This window comes from Crocodylus porosus, unplaced genomic scaffold, assembly GCF_001723895.1.
Source record: "Crocodylus porosus isolate Cpor-Errol unplaced genomic scaffold, CroPor_comp1, whole genome shotgun sequence".
Lineage (NCBI taxonomy): Eukaryota > Metazoa > Chordata > Crocodylia > Crocodylidae > Crocodylus > Crocodylus porosus.
In genome coordinates this window covers 18,495,715-18,510,145 of record NW_017728931.1, presented here as the reverse complement: position 1 = coordinate 18,510,145, position 14,431 = coordinate 18,495,715, and the positions used below count along the sequence as shown (strand labels likewise).

Sequence of the window (14,431 nt, the reverse complement as noted above, 5' to 3'; positions counted from 1 at the left end):
GACGCCCTCCGAGCAACCGCAAGCGCCCCCACCCGCGAGGCCACAGAAAGAACGCGGCTACCGCCCCTCTCAAAAGAGCGCGCGGGCCGAGGGCCACGTGACCCGAATTCGAAAGCCACTGACGCAGCAACCCTGCCCGACTTTCGCCCCGGCGCGCATGCGCGGCTCGCCCCGCTGAGGCCTAGCCTTCCGAAGGAGTCCGTACGTCTCTCCTTATTGGCTGACCAGGGGCACGTGACCCGCTGTTCCAACGGCCGCCCGCGACTGGGGTCCCCCCTCCAACTCCTTTTCGCCGCTTCATTGAGCGTTAGCGGCGCGGGTCGAGGTTGGTGAGTGCGCACGCGCGGGAGAGGGCGGCTGCTGCGGTAGTTACCGACCGTTCCCCCTTCCCCAACGGTTCCCCCGGGCTGGAGGGGGCGAGGGCAAGATGGCGGCCGCCGCCGACTGAACCGGGACCCGGAGGGCGCTCTGGGGGCTGGGGATGGTGAGCGGGCTTGCGGCCCGGACACCTGGCGGGCGGCACCCAGCGTCTCCTCGGGAGGCGGAGTGGGGCCCGACGGAGGGAGGTAGGTGCCTCGTGGGGTCCCGCCATGAGGGGCCCGCCCGTTCCCGGAAGGCCCCGCCCGCGCGGCTCTGCCGGGAGGGGCCCGGGCCTGGGCCTGGGCCTGGGCCTGCCCGGAACCTGATGGACTTGAGCTGTACCGCGGCCCTGGCCGGCTTGGGGCAATGTTTGCCATCTCCCCATCGTGACTGCGGGTCTGTGGGAGCGCCCGTACCCTCCCAGGCCTCTGGGTCCTTCTGGCCCGCGGGGGAGGACGGCGCACGTGGGGGGAGGGGCACCCTCCCGCTTCTTCCCGGACGCTGAGCTCGGGGATTTAGCAATACCTACTTCAGTCTAGCTCTTTTGGGGAGTCGGATCAACGTTTTGGTTTCAGGGAGTCAAAAATGGGGTGGTGCAGGCTTTGCATTTTAATTCATTTATTTATTTTTAATTTGTTCCAATGCAGTTGGTTTTTGGTCAAGGCACATGTGGCATGTGCATGCTTCACTTCCTGTGCTGGCAGGTCAAGAAGCAAAACAGCTCCCTCACAAAGCAGTGCCCAGAGCAGGAATCAAACCTAGTGGGTTGCTGCTGGGCAATCAAGTGAACATTAGGTGTTTATATTTCACTGTAAAATCTTCTATCTAAAATTTATTTTATATCTTGACCCAGGGTTTAATTTGCAGGACTAGTGTTGGGACAATTAGATTGGGGGAGAGGGGAGGTTGCCTTGAATTGTCTAATTTTAGACTGTACATTTTGGCTTGTTTTAATGTTGCCAAGAATCTTATGTTTGCATTTGCTGATATTATTTTAGATATCAGTTTGTTGTATTATAACTATATGCACCTTGTCGGATCAGCACTGATACAGGGAAAATTGACAGTATTGGACATAGGTTTTTTGGGTTTTTTTGCCTAGTGTGGTCAGTAATATGGCTGATAAATGCCCTGTACATGCACACAGTCACAGCATGTGCATGGCCAGGAGTGCAGCCCTGCAGCATGCACAGCAGCATCTGGGGTTGGGGGAGGGAGGGAGTATGTGGGGAGGCAGATCAAGGCCCCCACAGTGGGGCAGAGGCAGGTGCTGCACAGCTGGGGTGGGGCACGGGATGGAATTGTGTGCAGTTCATCTGTGGGGTAGAGGCAGCTCCTGCTGCTCTTTGCACCCCCAAGAAGGCATGGGGGTGTGCGCCCTTGGATCTGCATGCAGGGCAAGGGTGGGATCCTGCTGTGTGCTGGGTCTAGGGTGGTGCTGCGCTCTTCCTGGCAGGGCTTGGGCTGTGCTTGGGGTGAGCACCAGCAGCAGTGGCAGAGGGTTATGGGGGAAGGGGGGGCAAGGTGAATTTGGGGGTAATTTCCCTGCCCCATAACCCCCCTCTGCTATCTACCCCAAGTGCACCCTGGCCCAGCCCCCCACTGGGAAGAACCCAGCCCACAGTGGCATCCCACCCTCACCCCTCCCAGGGTGCACGCAGGGTGGGAGCTACCTCCCCTCCCCATGTCCTCCGGACAAGCCGCTCACAGCTCTGTGCAGCCCCTCCTCAGCCCCACATCCTCCCTCACCATGGGGGCTTTGATCTGCCCCCTTCCCTTTTCCCACAACAGCCTGACTTACCAGCCCAACACTGATCTCTGAGCTGCTGGGCTGCATATTGGATTGGTATTGGCCGATATGGCTCCTTAAAAATAGACCATTGGTATTGGCCCCCAAAATCTCTATTGGTGTACCCCTAATTTCCCAGGTGGCTTTGTGGAACTTCTCTGTTGGGTTTTAAAGTAAATGCAGTTTTGTGATTTTTTTTTTTTGGCCTCACTCTCCATCAGGCCTTGCAGTAGAATTGCTGTAGTGAGAGCTGTGTGGAGAACACCTGCATGTGTATGAGTTATGAGGTAGAGAGTCTCTCATGTCTCTGCTTTCTAATCCAAGAAAGAAACCTAGTGAGAACTCTGCTTAAATTCTACTTGAATGTGCCTTAGTTTGTAGTGAAAGATAACTTCTTCTTTTCTTCCCCTATGAAGAAGTTATGTAAATGCATGTGTGTCTGAAGAAGCACCCAGGCCAGTTAGCTGCTCCTGCTTTCTGATAAAGGGTACCAGACTTTTATGCTAAGCTACTCCTTACTTGTTTTTACCAGTGTACATGCTCCAGTTCCTTTACTCTTGTTGTGGTGACTGGATTTCACATTCAGTGCAGAGAAGCAAGACTTCCATAATCTGCAAATAGCCTGCTTTTACATTGGTGAAGCATGCGGGTACATCAGACCCAAATGCATCATATGAAACCAGTCCCCTGATAGCAAAAGTGGGGGCAAGGCTGAGTTGCATAGATTAGAGTACTTTCCTTGTATGTCAGATATTCCTGATTTGAGATCTGGCATCTTAAAATTCTTCAACCCCTTGTCTGTCTCTGGTTTTGGTGTGAAAAGTTGGTAAGGCCATTTCCTAATATCATCCAAAGAGGAGTGCAGGTGCGAGCCTGCTCTGCAACTTGCTTTTGTAGCCTTTACAATACCCTGTCCCTTTAGGGAGGGTTCTTGGGACTTTTTTTTTTAAGTCTATTTTCTTTCACAGTGGTTAACCAGCTCTTGCTTTTGCACTGGTGTTCTGACTTGCTTGTGGCTTGGATGCTGAAGGAAGCCTTCTGAACTTTTGTGATTTCATCAGTGCAGGAAATATAGGGTCCCAAACCTCATCTTATTCTTGTCCTTAAGCAAAGTAATTGAATTCTACTACTGTAATTCATGAATATTATCAACTGTCAGGGTTATATTTACTTTTGGAGACTAAAAATGACAGTTTCCATAGGCAATATCCTATCTTTATAGTTAAAGCCAAGATACTCAGCTTAAAGTAAATTGTATAAGCACAATTGACTTATTTTTAGCTTTCTAAAATAACCCTGCTTTCTGTGTAGAATTTCTCTAACCTCAAACTTAAAATAAAATGTTAACACTGACAATTTGCCAGGATCTTACCAAAGTAAAATGTAAAACATTCTCATGGATTTAAATCAAGTCACAAGTTAGTGTGGATGTTTTGAGTTACTGGAGGTGTGGCAAACGTTTTAAACTCTGTTTTGTCGAGTACATGGTCCCTTATTTCTCAGCAATAAAAGGAACTTTAGGTGGTAACTTTTCACTGTAAAATCTTCCTCCCTCTTAAATTTTAGAAGGTTCATGGGAAGTGTCTTAATTTTTAATGGGTAACAGGTGTGTTCTACCTTTTTAAGGTCAGTTTCTCATTTAACTGAAATGTTGTGGTTCCACTGCTGTCTACTTTAGAGCTACTTATATGCTTTTAGGATTTGAGAACATACTATATATGTAGGCATCCTGAAATAAGTTTCAATTATCTTGAACAAATTTAGCATCAAATAGTAACTATATCTTAAACATAAACGAGACTTTATTCATCTTTTTAATTTTAAATTACTTTGATACAAACACACATTTCCCATTTTTTTTCTGAGCAATACAAGTTAAGGAATATTTGAACTAGTATTTGGTTCTGTGCAAATGTTTTCTGTGCTAGTCTAACAGTTCACCAAATTACTGATAAGTGAAACTCTTGCAGGTGTGGAGAATGGCAAAGAGAATTGCAGAGAAGGAGTTGACAGACAGGAATTGGGATCAAGAGGATGAAGCTGAGGAGGTAAGATACTTCTTTTGATTTCCCTTCTTTTCCTTCTCCCTTGTAAGGTAATGAAATGTGTGAAGTTCAGCCTAACAACACTAAACATAAGTATCTTGATTGAAGGCATGTACCTGTTAAGTTGGCTAAAGCTCAGGAAGTCAGGTCAGATCCAGTAGTAGCTAGATAATAAAAGACCTCCAACAAAATGACAAATGATTAAACCTCATTGCTCAACTTTTTCAAAGAAAAACCATTAAAAGGGCATTGTTTAACTGTAATATAAAAATAGTTTATGTTGGTGTACAAATTTACCTTTTTAACTTTTTAGGTTAGTAGAAAAAATGGATCAAGATATGTATGTGGGCTATGTGCTTTTGAGGATACACTTTAGTAGTAACACACTTAGTTTCTGGTAGCATTAGCTAGTCTTAACAGACTGAAACTTCTAGATTGTAGCCTTTGCTGACATGTTCACTTTCCTTGTTCTTTTCTATTGAAATAAAAGACCATGCTCCCTGGAGCAGATGTATGTTGTCTTTTGGTGTAGTCTTTTGTGTATCTATGTCAATGTGTGCATCCTTAAGCTCGTGGGATTTCTTACTATGATTGCTCCACTGGGTAAATAGATAAAATTTCTGGGAAAGAGATGGGCTGCCTCTAGAGCAGTATTTCTCAACCTGTGGGCCACATGCAGCCCAATCAGCACACTGCTGCAGCCCATTTAACATATTAAGAGCGTATTTAAATGTGCTTGGTAGACATTTGACAGTGTAGAAATGAGAGGTATTACAAATAATCATTTGTATTGCATTACTGTAGCATAACAGATACTTCCTGTGTATCCATTTAAAAATGTTCTGTAAGTTGTATGGTAAGCCCATGTAACACACATTGAGAGCTGCAAGGGTGGCCCACTGACAAGTAGGTTGAGAATTGGTGCTCTAGAGCTTATACTGTTGCCTAGAGCAGGTAAATCTAACCTGGACTGTGGGGGCAGACTGGTGTGCCCTTGGTCACCTGGATTGCCACATCAGTGTCACACAGCCCTCACTTGCATTCCTGCTGCTCATGTCTATTTCTAGCGTGACCTGCAGACCCCAGATTCTGCATCAGGCCAAAACCCTCCCTTACCATGCCCCACAATTTCCAGTAGCTTGGCACTCCAGATGCAGCGGCTCTACAGGCCAGTACTTGAAACCTTGGGCCTAGAGTAAGGTAATGGAGTTTATAACAATAACCAAGATTTGTGATCTGTTTAAATACCTAAAAATTTTGGCCTCTGTTTATGGGGGTAAGAGAACTTGAATGGAACTTACCAGCGTTGCAAACATCACAATTTTGATACTCAAAAATTATGGAGTGGACACTTGTGCCACTAGTACAAATTTGTATTTAAATAGAATTTCTGTTCAGATCTTTGTGCCTTCTCATAAGTACTGTAGGTCAGCTGTATCTCAGAAATAGATAATTCTGACGTTAACATGGTATATTTTACACAGTTCCTCAGTGGTAGGGTGGGGGCACTTGCAGGAGCACACATTTCACCCAGAAGTAAGAATACGTACTGTGTTCTTACTGCAAAATGGACTTTATAAAGCAATGGTTCTCATCCGTTTTTTGCACCAGGACCCATTTGTAAACATCAATGGCCAGTCTTGACCCACTGCCCATCGCTCCTGATCCACTGCCCGCAGGTTCCAGCCCCCTAGTACGTGTGCTATGGGGTGGGTATGTTGGGCAGGGTAGGGAGTGTGGGGGGCATGGGGAACCCCAAGCAGCCCCTTGCAGGCTGCAAAGGAATAACCATAGTTTCCTACCTTTTTCTCCTTAAAAATGGGTTATCCTTTAAAAAATTTGTCTATGAGCCTTTCATGTATTTTTGGGACTTGCATTTCGGTTATGACCCATGAGTTGAGAGACACTGCTATAAAGCATGCTCTTTTGTTATCTGTCAAGAAGTCATGGAGTAGACCTCAGGTTCTTCAGCAAACATTTAAGTTCCTGATTTCTTCCCTCCCCCACCCCCAAACAAATGGTTTGCTAGGGAATATAAAGAGCCACAGCAAACAGCCACATGGGATGGCAGAAGGGCCCCAGCTGTTTACTTCACATTTGTTTCCTCTTCCCCTCCCTCCTCCCCTCACCACTCATACCAGGCTAGGCTCGCGCACTCAGCTTCCTTGCAGGACCAGGTCTGGATTCAGTTTGGTGTCATGGGTGTCTGAGCCCCTGTGTTGCCCTAAGAGCAGGGTAGTTAATGCAGCTGTTGTTTGGCCTGCTGCTGCTGAAATGAGCCCCCAGTGGCATTTTATGCCCCAGCCCCTCCCCTCAAGTCCAGAAATTTGGTGTAGGAGCAGTGGCATTGACACTGCCAGTGCTTTCTTGTCACCACATTTCTGGTCCTGTGCATCTGGATTGGTTCTGACTGGCCTGGTCTTGTGCATAGGGATCAGACCCCAGCTGCTCCCACCCCATGCACCTGGATTGAGGTCATGGACTGACCTGGTGCCACTCATCTGGCCTGCAGGGCTGAAAGAGGGCATCATTAGCATAGAGGAGTACTTTCCCACAGCTGTCTTTATTTGCCACAGCTAGAACCATTTTATGAATGGGCCTGTAATATTTCCTATTTGAAGACGGGGATGAAGCAAAAAGCCAGGTATACCGTTTTATACTAATAGTGTATTTGATTGGTCATTTTGGCTGCCGTACCCACACTGCTATTAGAAGGTTTTTTCCAAATCACATTGGCCTTTGTTTTGAGATTCTCTCCATTGATTCTGAAATTTTGTACATTTTCTACAGGTGGGAACTTTTTCAGTAGCTAGTGAAGAAGTCCTGAAGAACAGAGCTATTAAGAAAGCAAAGCGCCGAAATGTTGCATCTGAGGTAATTAAGCCGCTTAAGACTGAGAAACGTGACATGTCCTTCATAGTGGTTCATTATTATAGAGTCTTTCTGTGATTTTGCAAGTGTAGGAAGTTTACGTAAAGGTCCTGTAGCAATGGTGGAAATAGACTGGAAATGGACAGTGCAAATATTGTTGTAATTCAAAGGGGATGATGGTTCTTAAATTCTTTGAACAATTTATCTTCTAAAGGTGGACGTGTACAAGCAGACATCTGTAAAGATTCAGTTTCATCCTCATAGAAAAAGTTTTAGAACTTTCTGATTATAGGTGGGGTTGGTAGCCAACTTAATAAAGTTGGGCCAACACTTTCCTGGTTTCACCTGTGTACATATTTGCCAATGTTTAGATCTGGTCTGAAATTTTCTGTCATGGATGTCTTCTTTGTACTTTTGTTTGTTTTGGTTTATTTGCTTTCAAAATTTAGCCAAAGTGATTTTGTTCTTCCTAAGAAGGCATCTACAGGGAAAAAAATTAGAGCTCTTTCCTTAGTTAACACTGAATCATAAAACTTAGGGTTGGAAGGGACCTCAGGAGGTCATCTAGTCCAACCCCCAGCTCAAAGCAGGATCATCCCAGCCAGGGCTTTATCCTTGAAGGTTTTTAAGACCCTACTAGTCAGAGATTCTACTTCTCTGTGTAACCTGTTCCAGTGCTTTACTACCCACCTAGTGAGAGAGAGTTTCTTTCTGTAGAACTTCCCCTGTAGAGCTTCCCCTGCTTCCAACTTGAGACCGTTGCTCCTTGTTTTGTCACCTGCCACCACTGAGAACAGTCCAGCTCCATCCTCTTTGTAACCACCCTTCATGTAGTTCAGGGCTGCTATTAAATCCCTTCTGTCTTCTCTTCTCCAGACTATGTAAGCCCAGTTCCCTCAACCACTCCTCAGAAGTGTGCACCAGCTCGCTTACCATTTTTGTTGTGCTGTGTTGTACTCTGTCCAACTGGTCCACATCCTTTCTGTAGTGGGGGGCCCGAAACTGGAACTACTACAGATGTGGCCTCACCAGTGCCAAATAGAGGGGAATAATCGCTTTCCTCAGTCTGCTGGCAACACTCCTGCTAATGCAGCCTAGTAAGCTGTTAGCCTTCTTCCTAAACAAGGGCATGCTGTTGGCTCGTATTCAGCTTATTGTGCACTGTAACCCCCAGGTCCTTTTCTTCAGAACTGCTGCTTAGCCAGTCAGTCCCCAGCCTGACATTCTTTTCTTTGAGAAGCTCCATTCCAGTTGTTATTTATAGAAGTGACTTGGCCATCTCTGTCAGACATTTGTTAGGGATGCAGCTTGCTCTCTGAAAATCTAGCCAAATGTGACTGACATACTTTTGATAGAATCTGAGTTCTACATTCTTATAGACTGGCTCAAGCTTAACAGTTAAAATGTAAAAGATTTTATCTTTACTGAGAGTGTTTGAGCATCTGTTTCTAGTGTTGACTGAACTGTGCTTATGGAATCCTTATAAGAATGACTCAGTATGACCAACCTCAAGGAGAGGCTGGACTTGCCCTGCAGCAATTGTTCCCTATTCCTTTAGTCTCCACAGAAAAGGGGTATCAAAACTGAAAACATGAAAGACAGGCTGGCTCTCCTGTATTCTGACCGACCCTGCTAATGTTTAGGTCATGTGGAGGAAGGAGCTATTTTGAGGGGGCAAAAGTTGAAGCAAGGAAGAAGATTGTGGGCAGCACTTGGAGTAGGGAGAGGAATAGATGAAGCTACTGAGACAGTTTAGCTTGTCTCCTTGTCTAACAAGATTAGAATTTGGGAAAAGACAGGCTGGACTTCATTGCTGAGGAAACTGGGAATTATTTGTCTGGGGAAGTGAATACTGAGGTTGGGGAGAAGCTGGAGGGAGATAAGGACTGACCAAGTAAAGTGGAACAGGAGCCAAAGAAGAGGAGAGAAGGAGATTGGCTTCCAGTCTTCTTCCCTGGATTCCTCGTCCACTTGGGCAAATCAGACAAGAAGTTAGGATGGGGAAAACAGAGCCCAACAGCAAACTTGAAGGAACTGGATAAGATGCCACTCCCTTCTAGGGTTTGGAAGGGGACCCTGTATGGAGTTGTGCCATCCCTCTGCTCATGAATTTTAAGTATATTAATATATTTTTTGTAGTAGAATCTATTTCAGCTGATTTTTAGTTGTTTTTTTTTTAAGCTAAAAAATTCCATGCACACAGAGAACTAATATTAATGCTGTAAACCCAAAATACTTGAAACCTGTGAATGCAAAAAGGTTCTCTTCTAGAACTACCATAATGCACTTAATTCACAGATTGCATACTTCGTTATTAGACACCCTGTCTCATTTGGTTTGTCTCAGAGTAAGCTTTGAGTACTAAGCAGTAAATAAGACAGACCTATACATGGAATAAGAATAACAAAAATTCTGCATAATTGCTCACTAGGCAAGCACTGTCAGTTCTCTTGTCTTGAATGATGCAGGTGTCCTGTGGGAAGGTGATTCTATGTGATCATACATTAAAGACTGGCAATGCATATGCAAATATGAACAAATTTAACATTGCACAGGAAGATTGTGTGCAATTGAATTTAGGTTTTGTCTCCAGTTTCAGCTTTTTGGGGAAGATTTCTTGAGGTTGGGAGGTAAAAGCACTTAAAATGCCATCTGTTGAAAAACTGCTCCACTCATTTAATCTGTCAAAACTTTTAAACTAGTTATTGCTTTTCTACATGCAAAAAAATATATACCAGTCATGCCTGTCTTCCTAGAAAAGTAATACCATGAATCTGAACTGTTGTTCTGTAAGCCATGACTACCAGTAGCCACATGCAAATGGTCCATACAGTTTGAAAAGTAGCGCGCAAGTAGAATAGGTATCTTTACTCTGCACTCAGAAGCTGCTTGTGATTGTCAACTTACACTCCAGTCTGTACAAACTTCCACTTTCCCAGGAGAAACTCCCCTGGGAGTGATTTAACTCTGATTGTTCCCAGGTTATTTTTTTCTGGAGAGCCCATTTTTACCCTGGGGGAGAGAGCCTGAACATCTTGTACGCTCGTGATTTCTCCTGGGAGAGCAGTGACTGTTTCGGGAGAAATTAAATGTCTGTACAAGGCCTTAGTTTAGATAAAATTCAAAAGAACTGTATCTTTAATTTTATTGATATAAAAGAAACCTGCTTACGATTTGTATATCTTAATTTTTAGAAGGAAACAACTTAAAGCAGACTGCTGTAGCTCATTAAGTTCAAGAGTTTTATAGTAAAGCAGTTCTCAGAAATTGTAAATGGTGTAATATGGTCTAAAGCTGACTTTTGTAATTTCTGTGGGGCTTCTAAATATGCTTCTTGCACTGATGCCAACCATATAAAGAAGTGACTTAAACTTTGCTGTTCCTTCTACTGTTTATAAGGGGAAAAGGAAATATAGAGGGTTTTTTCTGAGCTGTCTTTTACTGTAGTTTAATCTTTTTTTTTTTTTTTTTTGTCTTCTGACTTTTGTTACCATAAAGAATCCTGTCATTTGGCTATAAAACAGTTTAAAAAGTCAAGCAAATATAACTGTTTTCTTCTCATTAAATATTAAGCTATCATTTTAAAGTAACTTAAAACTGCTGGAAGTGGTTTCTTCAGATACCCTTGCCTTAGTTTTGAATTCTGTTGATTCAAAAAAAAAAAAAAGGGATGGATTAGTTCTTTAGATTCAGAAGGCTTGTAACCAAAGAACACCTACTGCTTGCTTTGTGTGTACTCTGTAATTGTATTTCAGCTGGCCTAGGAAAACTGAAGTAATAACAGGAAAATTGTTTTAACACCTGCTAAATCTCATCTCTTTCGCTACCTAGGAGGTGCTGGTACTGAAGATTAAATAGTTCGTTAGGTAGTGACCTGTTCCTATTGCTCTGAATTTGGATGGATTTGTATTGGTGCTTTGGTTGCTGTAGTGACGTACTTGTATTAAGAAACCCCGAGTTGACATTTTGGGTTTAGCTTAAAACTTTTTTACACCACCCCCCCCCCCACACACACACACACACACACTCTTTTACTAGGCATTATGGCATGGAAAATGTCTTAAAAACAAGTTGAGTGTTTCTCCCTCATTCAACTGTATTCTTTCTTTCCCTTTAGAAGATAACCTTCAGTTTTCTGTTATTTACGAGTATTTTTGACCCTTTAGTTGACGCATTCGGGAAGGGAAAACTACCTGTTTTTGAAGTTTAATATTGTATTTTCTTGAATATAAGACGAGGTATCTTCCACCCCCACCACCCTTGCCCCTCAATCCAGCATGGGAAAAATGCCCCTTGTCTTGTATTTACATACCAGAGCAGTGCAGGCTTTGGGGTTACCATGGCTCAAAATGCTGGTGACTGCTGGGACCCTGCCCAGTGAACTGTATGATAAATCATGAGCCTCTTGTTTTTGGACTATTATCAGGTGATGGAATTTGGAATGGATATGGCTAATTAGGGCTGAGAGACAAAATTTAATAATAAATTTTAAAAGTTTGTACTATATATAAGGAGGTACAAAAGTGTTGTCCAAAAGTTTTTAATAGAGTGCCTGTGCTGCAACTTGCACAACTGTGCAAGAAGTGAAAGTGCATGAATTCTATATAAACTAAGTCTGTAATTGCATATATGTAAATTACTGTATATGTTTATCTCAAAGTCAGTGTTTTGGACTAATTGTGTTTCCAAGAACACAAGCTGACACACATCTTGATTTCCTCTTGGTCCCATAGATGAGCTGCACCTTTGTTTTCCATTTCCATTGATTCCTGTTTCTTCAACTGCCCTAAGTGTCTGGGAAACATCACCAAATGGAGCCCCAGATAGTTTACCCAGGATCCCTCTGTCAACTTCTTTCTCAGCCTGTTACATGTTAGTGTGGCCCTGTACTCCATGAGGTGGAGCTGGACCAGGTTGCTCTGTGCCTCGTCTGCATATAAATTTTTTAAGGATCCCAGGACTCATGACGAGAACACCTGATTCTAGTCATGAGTGGGTGGTGCCAGAAGTAAACACACACACTCAGCAGTGCTGCGGTGTGGGGTTGCCATGGCTTGAAACGGTGTTGGCTCCCGATAAACTATGTGGTAAATCATGAGCCTATGTCTTTGGACTAATATCATGCATAGTTTGTCTTCTAGACAAGTAGGATGAAAGTGCTGCCTGAAAATGTGTTTATGAAGTACTTGAGCTAAAACTTGCAATAGTTTTTTTTGTTTGTTTGGTGGGGTTTTTTGGGTGGGGGTGGGGGGGTTAGAGGAAAAACCCATCAATTCTGGGTGCATAAAGTCTGTGGGTAACCATAGTACAAAGTCAGTGTTTTCAGATTTGCCTGTCACTTCCATGTGGTCAGAGAAGCAGGATCTGACACTAAGTAGGGGAGGGGCTGCAGGAGTGAAGGTGGTGTGTGGCAGGATGTGAGGGAGAGGACAAGGGGGCTCCCTGGCTCCCCACTGTCCCAAAGTTGTTTCCCTTTCTATAGCAGTGGGAAGGGAACAAATTTGAGGCAAGCCTCCAGTAATTATTTTTTGTGCCTGGAAAATAACAACGCATTTATAAATTTTCCATAAATATAATTATTGGGGTTCGTCTTATTCAGGGTCATTTTATATTTGAGTAAATACAGTCACTTCTTCTGCTTTCAGAACTTTCCTTATAATATAAGGAAGAGAGAACAAATGTCTACCCAGTTGTACCTTCTCATATTAATCCATCTCCAACTGGGCACAGGGACAGATGCAAGTCAATTTTTTGTTACTTTAATTTGAATAGTTTCCCAAACAGCTGGACTAAAATAATTAAATAGTGATTAAGTGAAAACCAGAATAAATTTTGGATGCAAGGAGAAGGCTTCAAACTTTATATGAAAAATAATATAGTTTTTGGTTTACTGACATCAAAGTTGCTGAATGCTTCCTTTTATAGAAGCAAAACATTCGTGCTATAAGATTAGATTAAACTGTTCTAACGGTATTAGTACAATATTTAGTTAGTAATGCCTTTCTGTTTTCTATAACACTCTAGAAGTAGGGTCTTTCCTACTTGTTCATGGCTGGCCTTGTACGTTTAGTTCTGAAATTTTATTTTCATATTTTTGATATAAGCGTGATTTTCTTCTGTTCTTCTCAAGATGTTGACTGTGGTAGCACAGGCATCTGTTGAGTATAATTTTCCAAAATTTATATGTGAACTTATTCTATTTGTGTTTGATTTCAGGTGGAAAGGAATTAATATTTGATATTAAGAATGGTTAAGAATGTTTATCAAATATAGTGAACTAAAGACACAGTGATCACTGCTTTGTCTTTTAGGGATTCAGTACTGTGTGAGGTACTTATGGTAGAAGTGTTGTTTTAGGAACTTGTGTTTGACCAATATTAAATATGTGGGGGATTTGATTTGATTTTTTTGGATGAGATATGTGTAACTGCCTGTATTTCTGGCTTTTTTTCCCCAGTCTGAAAGTGGAGGAGCTTTTAAAGGGTTTAAAGGTTTCATTATACCTTCTGCAAAAGGAGGAGGTGGCTTCACTGGATTTGGTAATGGTACAGGATTAAAGCCTTTAGAAGGGCTGTCTAATGGAAGCAGTGGCATTTCTAATGCTGCACCTTTAATCTGTTTAAAGACAACTTCTGGAACCCCGCCTATGTTTGGTAAGTTGACTTGTAAGTTTAACTGTGCTATAAGTTTTATAGTTAGTGACAATTTTATTATTGAATTTGAGTTAATGTGATGGTTCAAACTTCCTATAAATATAGATTCATATTTTTTGTTTACCCTCTTGGTTTTGGGGAGGGAGATTGGAATATGAAACTTCCTTCCCATCCTCCCCACTCCCCCATACCCTTTCTGTGGTTTTGTACAAAAACTAGAAAGGTTGGCAGGCAAGGCTTTAAATATTTAATTTGATTCCCCCAAATGAGATTTTTTTGGAAACAAGTTCATATTCAGATTCGGTAGTAGTGTAAGTTGAAGGTGGGGTCTTTTGATTTATATTATGTTAACGTTGTGAGCTGCTGCTGATGGGAAACGGCATCTTCTTAAAATCGGACTATCATTCGCAAAACCAACAAAAGAATAAAATTTGATAGAGGTATGTCTGCCCTTCTAATAAGGTCAGTTGCAAACAGCATGTGCCAGTCATGTATTAGGGTCAACAAGAAAATGAATAGGCATACCCATTAAGTGTATATAATTGAAAAAGTTACACACTTAAAGTTCATTTTATTGAAATGTAGATCAGATAATCCTTAACTACTTGAATAAAGAGATTTAATTTGTGCCTTTCAAATCTCTGTAATTTTTTCATATATTTTTGCACATGTGAAATAGTTTACTGATCACTTTAAACTCAAACTGAACATGT

At 42.7% G+C, this 14,431-nt stretch overlaps 1 protein-coding gene across 4 annotated transcripts in view; it reads left to right on the top strand.

Moving 5' to 3' along the window:
- Positions 1–220: 220 nt before the first annotated feature.
- Positions 221–14,431, top strand: part of NUP50 (nucleoporin 50) — a 31,153-nt gene continuing 16,942 nt past the window's right edge. Inside the window, exons 1-4 of one of the 4 annotated variants that reach the window (XM_019544305.1) lie at positions 221–325; positions 4,120–4,197; positions 6,985–7,068; positions 13,523–13,718. In XM_019544305.1, the coding sequence (XP_019399850.1) occupies positions 4,129–4,197; positions 6,985–7,068; positions 13,523–13,718 (349 nt within the window). In that variant the 5' untranslated portion in view covers positions 221–325; positions 4,120–4,128. The other 3 variants (XM_019544304.1, XM_019544303.1, XM_019544306.1) reach the window with 3 other exon arrangements.